Source organism: Hylobates moloch, unplaced genomic scaffold (genome assembly GCF_009828535.3).
Source record: "Hylobates moloch isolate HMO894 unplaced genomic scaffold, HMol_V3 SCAFFOLD_18, whole genome shotgun sequence".
Classification (NCBI taxonomy): domain Eukaryota; kingdom Metazoa; phylum Chordata; class Mammalia; order Primates; family Hylobatidae; genus Hylobates; species Hylobates moloch.
The window spans coordinates 41,325,062-41,342,023 of record NW_026652293.1 but is presented as its reverse complement, the minus strand read 5'-3'; the positions used below and the strand labels follow the sequence as shown (position 1 = coordinate 41,342,023).

Below are 16,962 nucleotides of genomic sequence, written 5' to 3'. Positions count from 1 at the left end.
GAAGGAGGTCTTAAAGTCCTGCTCCACTTAAACATATGTCCTAGCTAGAGTCTTGCCACAAGAATGAACTTCACATTCACAAACCCAGGCTATCAAGGGGACTCCCTCCCAATGATGAGGAAGCTATATGAAAACGAAGCAAAGATCAATTAAAACAACCTATGTTCTAGCTAGCTTTTCCTGGGAGGCAGGTTTGGGAGCAATTTGGGAGGGGTTTGTGCTGTGAAGCAGAAAGAGGATGAGTTCAAATGTTGAAGAATATGGATTGTGTAAAAGGGTTAAACTGAGCCTGCATGCATAGAATGTCTTAGGTTCTACAACCCTATTGAATCTACACCTGACTTGGGTAATGGTCAGGGAAGTTAATAAATAAATGAATGTGTATCCACATTGCCTTGGCAATCCTGACAGAAACCATCATTGCATTGGAGGCATGCTAGAGGAACAGGATGAGTGAGTCCACGGAATGAAGATGACAGATACTTTATATGCTTCTATACTGATCTCTGTGGAAGGTCAGATTCCATTGATTTTAGTGACAAGACCCATAGAATATCCTTGAAGACTGCATTTATTTATCTTGGAAGTTACAGATGATCTGTGAACCCTCTATAATGGTGGCTGTGTGGATGTGCTTTTAAATTTTTTTTTAAATCTTTCTGGAGAGAGAGTGCATAGTTTTCATAGTCTGTGATTCTCTCTCCTGCACCCAAAGGAAATTCAGAGCTACTGGTCAAAACAACCCCCACCCCCCCCACAAAAAAAACCCTTTTAACTCAGACATAACCTTTCCTTGTCCACTCAGAAGTCCCGTGTCCAGGATTAAGGGAGTTGAGGTGTGATAGTGGCTACTTCTTGTTTCCAATGTCCCTTGGGCCTCAATTTGCCTCATGTTCTGGGGAAATAGAATTCTATTTTACACGCCTCCCAGAATGGTATTATGCTCTGAATGAGTTCCAGATGTCTTAAGAGATGCCAGATGGCTCACGAAAGGCAGACCAGCTTCAAGGAAAATGTACCCCATTTCCTTGGATCTGAACCATAAAGTTAAGCTTTCAGGGACGGCTGTGGGGAGAAGAACATTCAAGATTCAAGGTCTGCCCTGATAACCAGACCTCAATGTGGCCATCACTTGACTGTGGGAAGATTCTTCTTTCTTAGACTGTTTTGAAGTGAGACCCTCACCAAACACTGATTTCTTTTTTATAAGAAGGAAAGGAAGCATATTTAGTGAGGGCCTTATAAATCAGATAGTATGCTAAATGCCTTCACATGTTTATTTTATTTAATCCTCACATAGACACAGGAGGTAGATATTTGGGACCCAGATTTGCCAGTGGAAAATCTGAGACTCAAAGAGGTTTAGTAAATATATTTTGATTTTCAAGTTGTTTATGTTTCATTCTATGAGTATCATCTGAGAATATTCAAGCTTCACCATTGGGTTATGTGGTTTCTAATCTAAGAAAAAATTGCTGCTAAGAATTTTTAAACTAAGAGTCTATTTCTGTAGATCTTCTCACAAATAAGTAAAGGCCACATGTGCTGTGTGGACTTTCCTGCAATGCTCTATCTCTCTTTCTCATGAAATATGCTTGCATGTATAATATTCAAACATACACACACACACACACACACACACACGCGCACACACACACACACAGAGTTTTGCCTTTGCAGAGTTGATTTTAAATATAGAAGTTAAGAGAAAAATGCTTTTGTCCTAGAATAAGAACTCATTTTCAGCATATCATGTCCTTGCTCCTTAGTAAACATCACCATTCTTTTAAATTCTCTGACTCCCTCAATTCTAACCTCTGTATACCTAGATGAAAGGCATTTTCCAATATTTCTAACAGGGATTTTTTGGCCTATAATTTCCAATTATTTCTAATCTTCTGGAATTCTAACTCTTGTATATTGAACTCAGTGGAATCATCCAGATATCTTCTACCTAATGAAGTGCCAATTCTGCCTCTCAGTTTCCATAACTCTTCTGGACTTTGAATCCTGGCCTTGCCACTTGTTAGCTGTGACTCTTGGGTGATTCAATTGGCCTCTTTGAGACTCAGGTTTTTTTTTTTTTTTTTTTTTTTTTTTTTTTTTTTTTTTTTTTTTTTTGGGACTGAGTCTCGCTCTGTCACCCAGGCTGGAGTGCAGTGGCGTGATCTTGGCTCACTGCAACCTCCACCTCCCGGGTTCAAGCAATTCTCCTGCCTCAGCCTCCTGTGTGGCTGGGATTACATGCGTGCGCCACCATATCTGGCTAATTTTTTTTGTATTTTTAGTAGAGACGGGGTTTCACTATATTGGCCAGGCTGGTCTTGAACTCCTGACCTTGTGATCCATCTGCCTCAGTGTCCCAAAGTGCTGGGATTACAGGCGTGAGCCACCATGCCCGGCGAGACTCAGTTTTAAAAATTTATTAAATGGGTATTATAAGGACTACCTAGATTTTGTAGTATTTTGTATAGAATTAACTTTGTGTTACATGAGATAATGTAAGCAAAGCATTTAGCACAGTGCTTGGCACTTAGTAAAAGTGTAGTGATGATGAGGTGTTGCTAATAGAGTTACAGTAGTAGTGGTAATTATTATTTTACCTGTATCCAAAGTAGCCTTATGATGGGGTTTATTTGGCTGCAGAAGTTCCATGAATTATTATGGTTCTAGATTATCTTCCATGAAGCACATCCGCACTATTAATTAATGCTCCAAAACAGCATGATAGCCTCTATTGGCAGTAAATTACATCAGTCCCTAAAATTTGGTTTTGCTAAGGGATGGGACACCAAATGCTGTTCTCATTGGAAGCCAGGAAAGAATGTGAGAAATAAACATTTGGCCTTGAAAAAATAGTTGTTTTCCATTATGAAATATTATTTGGGTGTTGTCATATTCTCTATTATTAACATAAAACAGCCCAATTCCTGGATCAATTTCACAATTTCTGTACATTTCACCATTCCTTTTCTGCCTTGTTTTTCACTTCTCAGGCAAAGAAAACGAACAATTGTGTAATGTAATCCACAGGCAGAATACGGATCAGCCCTGTGCCTTATTACTATAGACCCAATGCCCTGAAGTGGCCTTTACAGAGGAACAAATATGAAATTGAATTTTGGTTACCTTAGGTGGAGGGAGGCAGCCAGAGAACGAGCGATCTTCTTTTCGAAAACTCAGATTGAGATTGTCTATGTTGAGTCTGCCATTGGTTGTCCTTAGTGCCATCTTCAAAATCTCCAACAGGCTCCTGTTCACTTCTGGCTGTGAGCTGGAGTGCTGAGGTGGAGTGCTGATTGGAGGGGAAATGGGGAAGGCTATGAAAAGATTAGCCACTCAAGGCAGCTGCATGCTTTCCTACTACATCTCTCAACTTGGCTACACACTGTGGAACCAGACAGCCCATCTATGAAGGCCCTCTCAGTCTTGGGAACCTGGTCATGAGGCTGCATGCAGACATTTCATAGCTTAACTCATACCTGCTCCATCTGAGTGAGCTCTACCATCTCTTTTCCAAGAGGCACCGACAAATCCGACTACAACAAAGGCCAAAATTCTTAATCTATCTTTGTAACTCTTTTTTTTTCTAAGTTGAGACAAAAAATAAGCAATCATAGTAGTTTACTTTACCTGCTTGATTTTACTTTTCTTCAACTCAGATAATTACTGATGGCAAATGAAATTTCTAAACTGCCCACTGCCACAAGCAAAGCAAAGCAGTTTCCACCAGATCCCCATACCAAGAGAGCCTAGTTCCCTGGGAGGAAATCCTGAACCAGCTGAATTTCCTGCATTAATCTTGACTCTGCTCCTTGGATCTGAAAAACTCAGAAATGTTTGGGAGTAATTATTTACTTACAGTCTGGCCTGCAAATGTACATAAGTATTAAGGTGGTCTGTCTAACTGACTATCGTTATTTTAAGTACTAGGTGAAAAGCAACAGGGTGAGATGTTATAGTCACTGATTTTATGAAACTGGTTTGATAGGTTTACTTATCTAACAGCCAAATGTATTTGTTCCTCCAGATCCAGGTGTACTATTGCTTCCTCTGTGAAGCTTTTTCTCTTTTCCATTGTCTCAAGCTAAACACCAAGTTCCCTAGAGGGACAGTCCATGACATTGCTCAACTTCTACCCATCTAAATTGGGTTTCTTTCAGTGGTATACTGGTAAATCTTTAACACTCAGCTTTGCAAGATAAAGCCCTAATTTGCTGCATTACTGAGTTCCCTGGTGTAAATACTCCCACCATGGTTGATTTCAGGCTACCACTGTGACATCGCTGAATGAGGAGTTGGGAAGAGGTGTGCATCATCGGCCCTCATGTCTGGCTCCTGCACACCCCTGATTTATATACTTATTCATAGTGCTTTGTTCTTTTCCTTAATAGGTCTCCTTCAACTTGCAGTCACATCTCTATTTCCTCATTTTTTTCAAGTCTGACTTCCTCCCTAGTAGTCTGCTCTAAGAGGTCAGGTCTGTTTTGTTCCTTACTGTTTCCCAGGGATCTTGTACAGTACCTGGAATTAATTCATTTCAGATGTATATAACTTTGTCCAAAGGTCATATTATTTCCTTTTTTTTGGCTCTGGGACTCTCACACAAGTTTTGGCTCCAAATTATACTATTCTGAACTACTTAATAATACATAATATTTTCCAAAAGTTTGGTACAGAAAAGGAATAGTGGGCATGTGCATTTATTTTGGTCACCAACTTTTGCATGTACCTTCACCTGTCCAGGGAGTTCCCCAGCTCATGAGACATTCCACCTTTCACTGTGGCCGAGGAGAATGCCAACTATTTGCTTTACGAGCCTCTCTTTGCTGCAAGGGCACATGACTCAAACACTGTCAATCAGATATCTCTGTTCCAGCTCTGAAACATAAGTCTTCCTTCCTCTTTTCTTGCAAGGACAATTTCTGGGGATAAGAATTCATGAAGCTTTGGTCCCTAGCCCTGCACACTGAGTACTGGATGGGCAGGTGTTGTATGGAACCCATTTACTGCAGCTGGTAGGGTTTCTTAGAAGGCCTGTTGCAGAAATTTATTTCATCTGGTCCAATTTAGGAGATGAGAGCTGTTGCCACCCCTGCTGCCACTGGCAATGCTGGAACCTTTTAAAACATCACAGACCTACCCTATTAGAGGCTCTACCTGACAGAGCATGAGAAGAGGATTTTCCTGATCCATACCTTAATTAGCAAATAGCCTGGCTTTATTACAGGCCATCAGTCCTGTATTTCTACAAACATACTGTCTGGTTTTTATAAAGCAGCACCTTCTCTGATGAACTCAAAATGATTTCTTCATGCGCATTTTCTATAGAACAGATATTCAGGTATCCCTGAAAGTAAATTGATGTGAGCTCTTTAGAAAATTGGAGGTGCCAATTACATACAACAAATATTATTGAGCATCTTCCGCATGCCAGGAACTGTGTTGGAACTATGCTAGACACAGAGTTGGCCAGGACAGCCACGATTCCTAACCTCAAATGTCAAATAAATAACAGAAAATGCCATAACTGCTATGAAGGGGAAGGACTATGGGACTAACAACACAGAGATCTAACCTTATCTAGGTATCAGCAAAGGCTTTCTGTCTAGGACTCACAAGACCTTATATGCCAGGGATTGGCCATGTATTCTACCACAGGGTCTATGTCCTCTCAGGGCCAAAATTTTACAGTATGTATTATGTGAAGGACAGTTGCTGTTAGTCAAAAATTTCTAGGGCTTTATGGCTCTCAGTAAGACAGTTGCTCCTAGAGTGATATTTGACTGGAGTGCCTAGATGGCAGTATTGTTTTCTTTGGACCATGAGCCCTAAAGGAAGAGACTAGGCTTTGTCAATCCTGGAATTCACTGTGCCCAGCAAAGTAAGCCTGGCAAACAGCTCACATTCAATAAATGTTGAAGTTATCACAGTGAAACAGGGCATACTGTAGGAAGGAATCAAGTCCAACTGTTAGCCCAAGGACATTTTCAAACAAACAAACAAACAAACAAAAAACGCTACCTTCTTCCTAGAGTAAAACACTTAACTTTAATGCCATAGCTCTTAACCACCATGCCACATTATTTGCAGCTGAAAAGAGTGTCTTCTAGAAGAATAGTTAAAAATAATAAAAACACTTATATAGTACTTACTATGTACCAGGCACTGATTTTTGGAACTTTGCATTTATTAACTCAGTTACTATTACAAATCAATAAAGTGAAGTGTATCATGTCCATTTTACAGTTGGAGAATGGAACCACAGAGAAGTTAAGTGAAATGCCAAGGTCACATAGCCCCAGAGTGGCAAAGACAATAGTTGAGGCCAGGCTTTTGCAATGGAAGCTATGCTCCTAACCACTGCAATTTTTCACCTTTTTTGGCAAACATGAGAATATTATACTTTATTGCGTTTCATTTCTGATTATATTCCTCACATATTATTTTTATTTTGAATAATTTCTTTCCCTTGAGATTATATGAAGTGACTAAGGATGCCTGAATCTCAAACCTTTTTTTGCTTGTGCCTGCAACCCAGGAGCTGACTGACTGAACATCTTTTTGGAATCACACTTTATAGATGAGCTCTGCACCCGTACACAATCATTTCTTATTTCATAATGAGGTTTTTCATTTTCACACAGCAACCTCATAAAAAGACACATGCTTGATGTTAAAAAACATATGCAATTGCTGCAAATAACTTTCTATGTTGGCCTGCGCACAAAAAAGAGAGAGAGAGAAAATTCTGAGCACAAGCCAAGTGCTGGTGAAGAGCAAAGTGATTCTGCATCGGGTGAGGTGTTTGAGTGAATGCCTTCAAGATCCCTGCCAGCTCTAGGAGTCTAGTGCCATGGACTGACTGCATCCCCTCAATATTCCTGTGTTGAAACCCTAATGCCAACGTGATAACATCAGAAGGCTGGGCCTGTGGGATTTGGTCATGAGGGTGGAGTCCTCATGAGTAAGATTAGTGCCTGTCTTAGTCTATTTTGGGCTGCTATAACAGAATATCTGAGATTGGGTCATTTATAAAGAACAGATATTTTATTTCTTCAGTTTACAGGGGTGAGAAGTGCAAGGTCAGTGGCAGGCATCTTGCAAGGGCCTTCTTGCTGCATCACTCTGTGGTGGAAGGCAGAAGGGCAAGAGGAGGCAAGGGTGAGAGATAAACCTGCTTTTTACAACAAATCCACTCTCTCGGTAACGAACTCACTCCTGAGATAATGACATTAATGCGTTCAAGAAGGCAGAGCCCTGTGACCTAATTGCCTCTTATTAAGTCCCATCTCCTAGGGCTGTTGTTGCGTTAGGGGTTAAGCTTCCAACACATGAACTTTGGGAAACACATTCAAACCATAGCAATACCTTTGTAAGGAGAGGCCAGCAAGCCAACTTGCTCTCTTTCTGCCATGTGGGGATACAGGGAGAAGTCAGCAGTGTGCATCCTGGCAGAGCCCTCCCAGAACTCAACCATGCTGGTGCCCTATCTTAGACTTTCAGCCTTCGTTTCAGAACTGTGATTCATACATTTATATTCTTTATAAGCCACCCAGTTTATGGTACTTTTTTATAGCATCCCACACAGACTAAGACACCTAGGAACAATACCTTCACAAAAAGGGAGAAGAGTACCTTTGGATATGAGTGCCATGACTCTCAGTTTTTCTCAGATCTGCAGCTGCTTTATTTTGCTGTAGATAATCTGATGCTGCACTGTTTAAAAACCAGAGTAGCTTTTCATAATTCACCTGAAAATTAAATGTAAAATAGAACATCCTCATTTAATTTATATGTAAAGAAAGAGGCCTGTTGAGATAAAATTTGGCAAATTTTTACCATCAAACATTTAAAAAAAACACTTAAAAATATAGTATCATAATTATTGGTGCTTTTTAGCAAGTATTCTTATTATTTTCCCTTCTAGACAAATGGTAAAATTGTACTTCCTGTTGTCTTGTGGTTGGGTAAGGCCATGTGACTAGTTCTGGCCAATGAGTTATGAGCAGAACTGAGACCCTGTGAGCTAACATGAGACCCTCCAGGACTCTTTTTCCCCTTCCGCTGTCCTGTCCAAAAATGTCCTAAAGTGGCTGTTTCATCATCCTGGGTCCTGGAGCTAAAATGACAACAGTGTTGAGAAGAACTATGGCTGGCTCTATGGAAATAAAAATGAGAAAAATAAACTTTTGTGGCTTTAAGCCACAAAGATTTTGGGGTTATTACTACAGTACAACCTAACCTCTAGCCTCTCTCTCTCTCCTCACCCCTGCCCCCACTCTCTCTCTTGTTCCTTCTCACATATCTTATGCATTTATTATATATGATGTATTCAGCAGACATATTTAGATATATTGAGCAGATATATTCAGATAATCTGAAGACAAAAATTTATTAGGCTAAGTGAAAAATCTGAAGACCTTTTTTTCTGCATAGGAAAGGACTGAAGAAATGTCATCCATTTCCACTGCTAAGCTGGATGCCATCCTAGGGACTCTGGTGGACAGACAGTTCCAGGGTAGCAGAGGGGTGAGCAGTGGGAGAGGAAAGCTAGATAGGGTCCCTGATAGAAACTAGGTCTCAGGCCAGAAAATTTGGTTGAATTGAATATTCATATGGGTTGCACTAATAAATCAATGTTGTATTGCTAAATACTTCTCATAAATATATAACTAATTCTATTAGTTTGCATTTATCACATTACTAAATCCTGAGACTAAACTTGCAAGGTTGGTTTTGGCCTGGTTTTCTGGATGACATCATTGAGGCATGGGAGAACTTGAGTAGAGTATGCTCCATGTCACAGAGCTAAGATGATGGGATTAAGATTAAGGTCCAGGCCTTCTTTTTTTTTTTTTTTTTTTTTTTTTTTGAGACGGAGTCTCGCTCTGTCGCCCAGGCTGGAGTGCAGTGGCGCAGTCTCGGCTCACTGCAAGCTCTGCCTCCCAGGTTCACGCCATTCTCCTGCCTCAGCCTCTCCGAGTAGCTGGGACTACAGGCGCCCGCCACCACGCCCGGCTAATTTTTTGTATTTTTAGTGGAGACGGGGTTTCACTGTGGTCTCAATCTCCTGACCTCGTGATCCGCCCGCTTCGGCCTCCCAAAGTGCTGGGATTACAAGCGTGAGCCACCGCGCCCGGCCCAGGCCTTCTTTTTTAAGGTTTACACTGTCTATTGCTTTGCTATTGATACATGCTCACTAATGATTTTCTTATTGCTATTATTTCTTCCTATTTCAGGGTATTTTCCTCTGGCTCCCTGAATTTAGTGACACTTGGACTACTCTTTATATTCAGACATAGGTATGAGCTTGGAAAATACAATGCCCAAAGAACTCTGGCCCTGTCATTGAGAAACTTGTGTCTTAGCATGGGATCTGCCATTAATTCTCTGAGTCTCTTAAACAAGTTCTTGGACATCCTCTGGGCCTCAATTCCCTAATCAGTAAATTTCAAAGATACTTCCCACTTCTAACTCTCTAGGAAGTTGTGATGACACAAAGGAGATCTCAGCTCAGTCTCAGTTCTTACCTTGGGTCCTGCAGACTAAGCTAGCTCATGAATGGACTCGAGTGGGCCCATTTTCTTGAATCTGTAACTACCCTAACATTGTTAAAAGGTGACAGTGCAAGTTGGGGCAGGGAGGACATTTAAAGAGAAATGAAACAGAGCGAAGAGACCTAACTCTATTTTCTATTCGAACTAGAAATTTCTACACATGAATATAAATAAGCTTTTTATCTCAGTAGTCAGGGATAAAAGTCATTTGCAAGAAAGTAGCTAATTTCTTAGTCTTTTACCCTGGTGGGTACCAGTTAAAGAAACAAAAGGAACCCACACTTCCAATAGTACGATTGCCATACCATTTCAGAAGAACTCGTCTTAGAAAATCTCTGACAAAGGATTTTAACTGTTGGTAACTGTAGAGGGACTTCATGCTTCAAAAAGAGGCGGCTCAGCTGAGATTGGAGAAGAAATCCTGAAGAGATTGGGTCCAGGATCTTCAGCTCTTTCTGAAGCTTTTCTAATAAGTTGGAACTCAAAGGATGTGACTTGAGTTCTCTTCTGACCAGGGCAAGAAGCAAAGCGTCTTCATTTGTTGTCCCACTTGGGCTCTGGCCAATATCCTAACACAACAATGAAAAATAAAGAGCAACACTCTTCAATCAGCCAGCTAAAGACCAAAGCAAGGAAGCAGAGGCACAGTGGGGCTAGTATCTGAGCATCCACTCGCAGTCCTGGCCTGGAGAAGGACAAGTTGGTGGCACTGAAGGTGAGCATTCAATCTGGTGTATTCATTATTTACCATGCATCGGCTCTCTTCCTTCAGGAGAAGAAAGCAAATCCTAGAGTACATGGTCTGGTAGAAGATGCTTTAACATACATCATTTGCCTTTTACAAAATAACTGCTTTGATGGTATAAGAATTTAGAATAACGCATTTTGGAGACCCATTGCAGCTGGGAGTTTAGCATGGGGGATGCAAATCAAGGATGGTGTCTAGACCCTGACTGAGTTAACTGGGAGCATAATGGCCCTTCCTGAGCTCAGCAATCCTAGAAAAGGAGGAAGGTGGGAGGAACATGAGGAGTTCGGTTGAAATTTTTAAGGTTTGTCTGTGAACTCCCCAGGACACTTTCTGGAAAGCTGACTGGATAAATGAAGTCTGGTGTCCATTTGTCCATTCTCAGACTGTCTTTAATTTTTTTTTTTTTTTTTTTTTTGTAGAGGTGGGGTCTCACTATGTTGTTCAGGCTGCTCTCAAACTCCTGGCTTCAAGTGATCCTCCCAGCTTGGTTTCTCAAAGTGCTGGCATTACAGGTGTGAGCCACTATGACCAGCCCTCAGACCAACATATCATCAGCTCCACATCAAGAAATACAGTCAACAAATAACACTCCTTCATCTACAATAGACACAACTCAACAACTCTTAGTATACACACCTCAGGTTGGTCAGAGCTACCTCTCACCATCTGTTCCAAGGACCAGTCTCTAAGCTTTCTCCTGGGAATGCCATGCACATAGGATAGGGACTGGTCTCCGGTTGGTACAGAGCTGCAGTGGACATTTGCCTGACTGGGAATCTTAACAGAACAAGGACAAAGGGAAGCAAGGAGCAGAAGAGGAGGTAGGGAAGAGAAAGAGGAAAGAATGGAGAAAATGAGTAAACCAACCAATTTATTTAAGCACATTCCCAGTTCTAAATGAACTTTAGCCCATGTATCATTGAGTCATTGAATCATCATGAAGAAATGTTGCCTTCACACCAATTTCAGCATTATATGCTTGACACATGTTAGACAAATATATTCACACTTAGGTATGTCTCATTGGGGCAAGAAAGTGTCGTGACAGGCAAAAAATAATAGGTAGAACGTAAGGTGTTTATAGGCAAATGTGGGGTTCTTATTAGAGATAAGGGTATCATTAGGCTGTTTCAATTAGCAGGTTCAGGAAGGGCAGCAAAGGTAATTGTTAATTTTGACAAGAGATTAAAAAGCTCAGAATATTATACTCTAGGAGTAATGTCACTAAAAGTTACAATAGCATAAATGATAGAACTAGGATCAGTAGTAAACCCTGTTCTCTCTTGCCATGGAGCATGGTATATTAATTGTGTTTTTAAATTATTCATATTTTATGGTGTTTTGACATCTTCAGAAGGTAGACCTTGCTGGCTGGGGAGCCTGCCCCTCCCAGGACTAGCTAATTCCTAGAGATGGTAAACAACTGGCCTGCTAATACATCTTTCATATGCAAACTAGTCCTGAGTTCAAACCCCCAGATACCTCCTTTATGTAACTCTCACACAGCAAGCCTTTTTTTCTCCTGCCCTAAATAAATCCAAGACTAGGCTCCAGACAACTAGGGATAGTCACTATGCCCCAAAGCCTGGGGGAATTATTCCAACTAGCTAGTCCTAAGCTGTTTGTTCTGCCCTGCCTTGCCTTTCCCACCTAAACCCCAGAGAAAGGCTGTGGCTTGTGCTGTTCTGTCCTTGCTCCTCCTTCTGCCTCCTTGAGGTCCTCAAGTAGCCCGATGTGGTGTGGAATCCCCGCTTCTCTTGGGAAATGAAAGCAATTAACTCTTTTTTCAAAGGCAATTGTCTCCAAGTATGGTATCTTACCATATCTGATTAAAACAAAAACTTGGTACAAATCAAGACACATGGTTATTTTATTTATTTATTTATTTTTGAGACAGAGTCTTGTTTTTTCACCCGGGCTGGAGTGCAGTGGCAAGATCTCGGCTCACTGCAACCTCTGCCTCCCAGGTTCAAGTGATTCTCCTGCCTCAGCCTCTGGACACATGGTTATTTTTAATACCAGGTAATAGAAGGGCAACATGATCAGAAGGATTCTCTAGAATCTACTAAATTGACAGTCATGTTGAATAACCTATCAGTATGAATAGCAATCTACAGATGTTTTATAGTCATGAACATTTTAAGGAAAAACCAAGAGTCTCTCTAGAGTGAGCAGAGTGGGCAAGAATGACAGAGAGTTCTGAATAGGCATAAAAATCACAAGAGTTATTTATTTGGCTCATACTTTGTACAAGGCACCACGTGGGTGTCCTGCTCATGTCATTATTTAAATCCTTACAATGACACTACAAGGTAGGTAGTACTAGCATCGTTTTACATTTGGAAAGCCAAGGCTTGCAGAAGTTAAATAACTTTATTCCTTCATTTAAAAAACATTTATGGTTGTCTAGTTTGGGCCAGGCGCTGTCATAAGCCTTACAGTGAAAAAAACAGACTCAGCCCCTGCTCTCACAGAGTTTGCTGATAGTGGGAGGCGTAGCAAGTAACCATGACAATAGAAAAGGGATTCTAAGGGCCACTCTCAGAATAGTCCATGGTCCATCTGATCTGGACTTGGTGGTCCAGGTCTGAAGGGAATGGCATCTAAATCTAGGCTTGCAAGATAAGTTAGATTTGGATTTGGATAGGCTAACAAGTGGAGAGGGAGGAGGAGAGGACAAGAGGATTACAGGAAGAGTGAACTGGATATAGAAAACTTCAAAGGTGTGTATGCATGCATGTAAGAGACAGATGATACTTTCAGAGCATAGTTTAACTTTTGGAAAAGGCAAAAGATAAGCCTGGAGAGAGAGAGGCAGGAGAAAGGCAATGAATTACCTTTAGCCTTGTTAGCATCTATGCTTTATTCTGAGGGCAATGGGAGCCATAAAAATGTTATTAGTAGAGCAATGACTAGAGCAGACTTGCCCAAAACTTACTCCCTAGTAAATTGTGCAGATATTTGAATCCTGCTTTTCACAATTACACTAGGATGAGGGAGATTCAGTGTTCAGTCCACAGAGCAATTTCACTCTTTTTTTTTTGAGACTGAGTCTCACTCTGTTGCCAGGCTGGAGTACAGTGGTGCGATCTCGGCTCACTGCAACCTCCCCCTCCCGGGTTCAAGAGATTTTCCTGCTTCTGCCTCCAGTGTAGCTGGAACTACAGGCGGATGCCACCATGCCCAGCTAATTTTTTTTTTTGTATTTTTAGTAGAGATGGGATTTCACCACGTTGGCCAGGATGGTCTCGATCTCTTGACCTTGTGATCTGCCCACCTCGGCCTCCCAAAGTGCTGGGATTATAGGCCTGGCCAATTTCACCCTTTAAAATATTTGGCTAGGTATTTCAGACATATTGTTCACAGGACAATATGTTTCTTTGCAAATTATTTGCAATACAAAATATTTCCATTTTCAGCCACATACAAATTTTTTTGCCTCTGAGAATTTATGTGTTTCTATGATAGTGTTTTAAAGAAATGTTATCAATACTTCATCATTCCATGAGTCAAGGTATCTTTCAGTTGCTTTTGTTTTCATTTAAACACGAAAATGTATTAAGTGCCTTTATCCTTGACACTACAGATGCAAATGAACAAGGCAGGTATGACTCCTGCCCTCAGAGTTCTTTGGGCCTAGACATCACAGGCTGAGTCTTTTTGTTTGTTTGTTTGTTTGTTTGTTTGTTTCAGACGGAGTCTCGCTCTGTCACCCAGGCTGGAGTGCAGTGGCACGATCTCGGCTCACTGCAACCTCCGCCTCCCAGGTTCACACCATTCTCCTGCCTCAGCCTCCCGAGTAGCTAGGACTACAGGTGCCTGCCACCATGCCTGGCTAATTTTTTTGTATTTTTAGTAGAGACGGGGTTTCACCATGTTAGCCAGGACGGTCTCGATCTCCTGACCTCGTGATCCACCCGCCTTGGCCTCCCAAAGTGCTGGGATTACAGGCGTGAGCCATTGAGCCTGGCCACAGACTAAGTTTTCTGGCTTCACCTATGGAAAGAGGAAAATATACTCCCTGGAATGCTGTGAAGAATGAGTGTTATGTATTTTAAATATTTTATACATTCTAAAACCTTATGATATATTTATTTGTTGTATTTTGTGTATCTCCCTCCAATAATATGATCTCTATGTGGGCCAGGACTCTGTCTTTTGCCTGGCTGACACCCCCCCACATCAAGAACAGCCTTGAATCTGCTGAAAAACTAGAGCAACAGCATGGGAGAATGGGGAGGAGCTCTTGGTGCCTGGGTTCAGGCCAGCTGCAGGCTGGGCTTCAGATTTCTCCCTTGCTGATTTAAGTCACCTGGGGCTGTCGTTTTTCCAAAGTGAAGAGTGTTCCCCACGTGTCAAAAAAGATAAAATGCGAAATTTTATCAAGATTCCCCAGGTTTCTGACCTTGGGATTTGTCAGAGCACCTATGAAGTCTCTAATACCATAGATTTCTCTCATTTAGTTTACTTTGAATAACAAAATACCACTTGGGGACCAACACCATAGGCTGAGTGACTTCAATCAATCCTAGTTGTGTGATGTTTGCCTAAAAGAACTGGTACAAATGAAGCACAGAAATCTAACACAGATTTACTAACTCTTCTGGGGGCGTTGGAACTTGCAAGAGTTGGAAATGTAAACAAGTCTTTTAAAGGTTGCTTATAAATAAAACTATTTTTGAGTGTGTGTGGAGTCATCCACACTCTCTTTCAAGACAAGTGAACACAACAAATCATCTTAACATCATGCAATGGATAGCTGTGGTTTGGGAGAAAATTTCCAGAGATAGCATTAAATGCAGATGTGAAAAGTTCTGTTTCTTAAACAATTTAGACCAAGGTACTGGGGTGTTCTAGAAAGCTGTTAAATGGCTCAAAAATGGGCAGTAGTGATAATGAGGACAGCCATGAGAAACATTAAGTAAAAAGTTGTATACTTTTTTTTTAAGAAATGTAGACTTAGAAAAAAATGTATTTCCAAATTAATATTATATGTAATATGTGATTTTAAATGTGCTTTAAACAAATTAATACAATACATATTGATATTAATCATTTGGCTATTTTACTCATATTTGTAACAATGTATACTTTGTTTACATTTTAACTTTTAATTTTGGAAACTTCAAAAACAGGCACATGTAGAGATAATAGCATGATGAAACTCCCTGTGCTCATCACCAGGTTTCAGTGATCAACTGACAATCTTATTTTATTTATCCCCACATTACCCTCCACCAGAGATGAAGTGAGCCCAGACAGTGTGTTATTTCATCCACATTATTTCAGCATATGTCTATAAAGCAGTGGTTCTTAAAGTGTAGTCTTTGGGCCAGAAGCCTCAGCTTCCTCTGGGAGTCTGTGAGAAATGAAAATTATTGAGACCCACCCCAGACCCACTAAATAGAAATTTGTGGGATGGGGCCCAGAAATCTGTGTTTGAATAAGTCCTCCAGTAATTCTGATGCACACTGAAGTTTGAGAACCACTGCCCCAAGAATGAGGACTCTTTTTAAATACACAATAACATTATAACACTTAAAAATTCCTTATTATTAACAGTAATTCCTCAGTATCTCCAAATGCCTCATCAGTGTTTAAAATCCCCCAGTTGTCTGGTAAATCTTATTTTCATAGTTTGCATATTCAAAATATGAACCATATATTGCAATAGGTTAATATCTCTTACACCTTTTAAAATTCCCGCCTGCCTGCCTGCCTGCCTGGCTTTCTCTCTTTTTCCTCCTTTCCTCTTTTCCTTGCATCTTTTAAAATTCCTTCCTTCTTTCCTTCTTTCCTTCCTTCTTTCCTTCCTCCCTCCCCTTGTCTCCTTCCTTCCTTCCTCCCCTTGTCTCCTTCCTTCCTTCCTTCTTTCCTTGTCCTTCTCCTCCTCCTCCTCCCCTTCCCTCCTTCCTTCCTTCCTTCCTTCCTTCCTTCCTTCCTTCTTTCCTTCCTTCCTTCATGTCTTTCTCTTTTTTTTCCTCCTTTCCTCTTTTCCTTACATCTTTTTAAATTCCTTCCTTCCTTCTTTCCTTCCTCTCCTTCCTTCTTTCCTTCCTTCCTTCCTTCCTTCCTTCCTTCTTTCCTTCCTCCATCCCCCTCTCTCTTTCCTTCCTTCTTTCCTTCTCCTTCTCCTCCTCCCCCTCTGCTTCCTTCCTTCCTTCTTTCCTTCCTTCCTTTTCTTTTTCTCTCCTTCTTTCTCTCTCTCTCCCTCCCTCCCTCTCCTACCCTCCCTCCCTTCCTCCTTCCTTCCTATCTTCCTTTCCTTTCTTTCTCTTTCTCTTTCTTTCTCTCTCTCTCCCTCCCTCCCTTCCTCCTTCCTTCCTTCTTTCCTTCCTTCTTTTTTTTTTTAAATTTTTTCTGTTACCCAGGCTAGAGTGCAGTAGCACAGCCATTATTCACCACAGCCTGGCCTGAACTCCTAGACTCAAGCAATCCCCTGTCTCAGCCTCCCAAGTAGTTAGGACTAGAGGTGCACACCACCACACCCAGCTAACTTTTTGTTTTTTGTAGAGATAGGTTCTTGCTAGGTTGCCCAGAGTGGCCTTGAACTCCTGACCTGAAGCAATCCTCCTACCTTGACCCCCGCAAAGTGTTGGGACTACAGGCATGAGCCACTGCATCCAGGCTTACATATTTTTAAAATGTCTA

At 41.1% G+C, this 16,962-nt stretch overlaps 1 protein-coding gene across 1 annotated transcript in view; it reads right to left on the bottom strand.

Annotated features, from left to right (window-relative positions):
* Positions 1-16,962, bottom strand: part of CUNH1orf87 (chromosome unknown C1orf87 homolog) — an 82,972-nt gene that overhangs the window by 39,095 nt on the left and 26,915 nt on the right. The window contains exons 4-7 of the mRNA XM_032136900.2: positions 10,948-11,088; positions 9,866-10,129; positions 7,639-7,754; positions 3,130-3,295 (exon numbers count right to left, since the gene is read on the bottom strand). Of these exons, the coding sequence (XP_031992791.1) occupies positions 3,130-3,295; positions 7,639-7,754; positions 9,866-10,129; positions 10,948-11,088 (687 nt within the window). The remainder of the gene's footprint in view (positions 1-3,129; positions 3,296-7,638; positions 7,755-9,865; positions 10,130-10,947; positions 11,089-16,962) is intronic.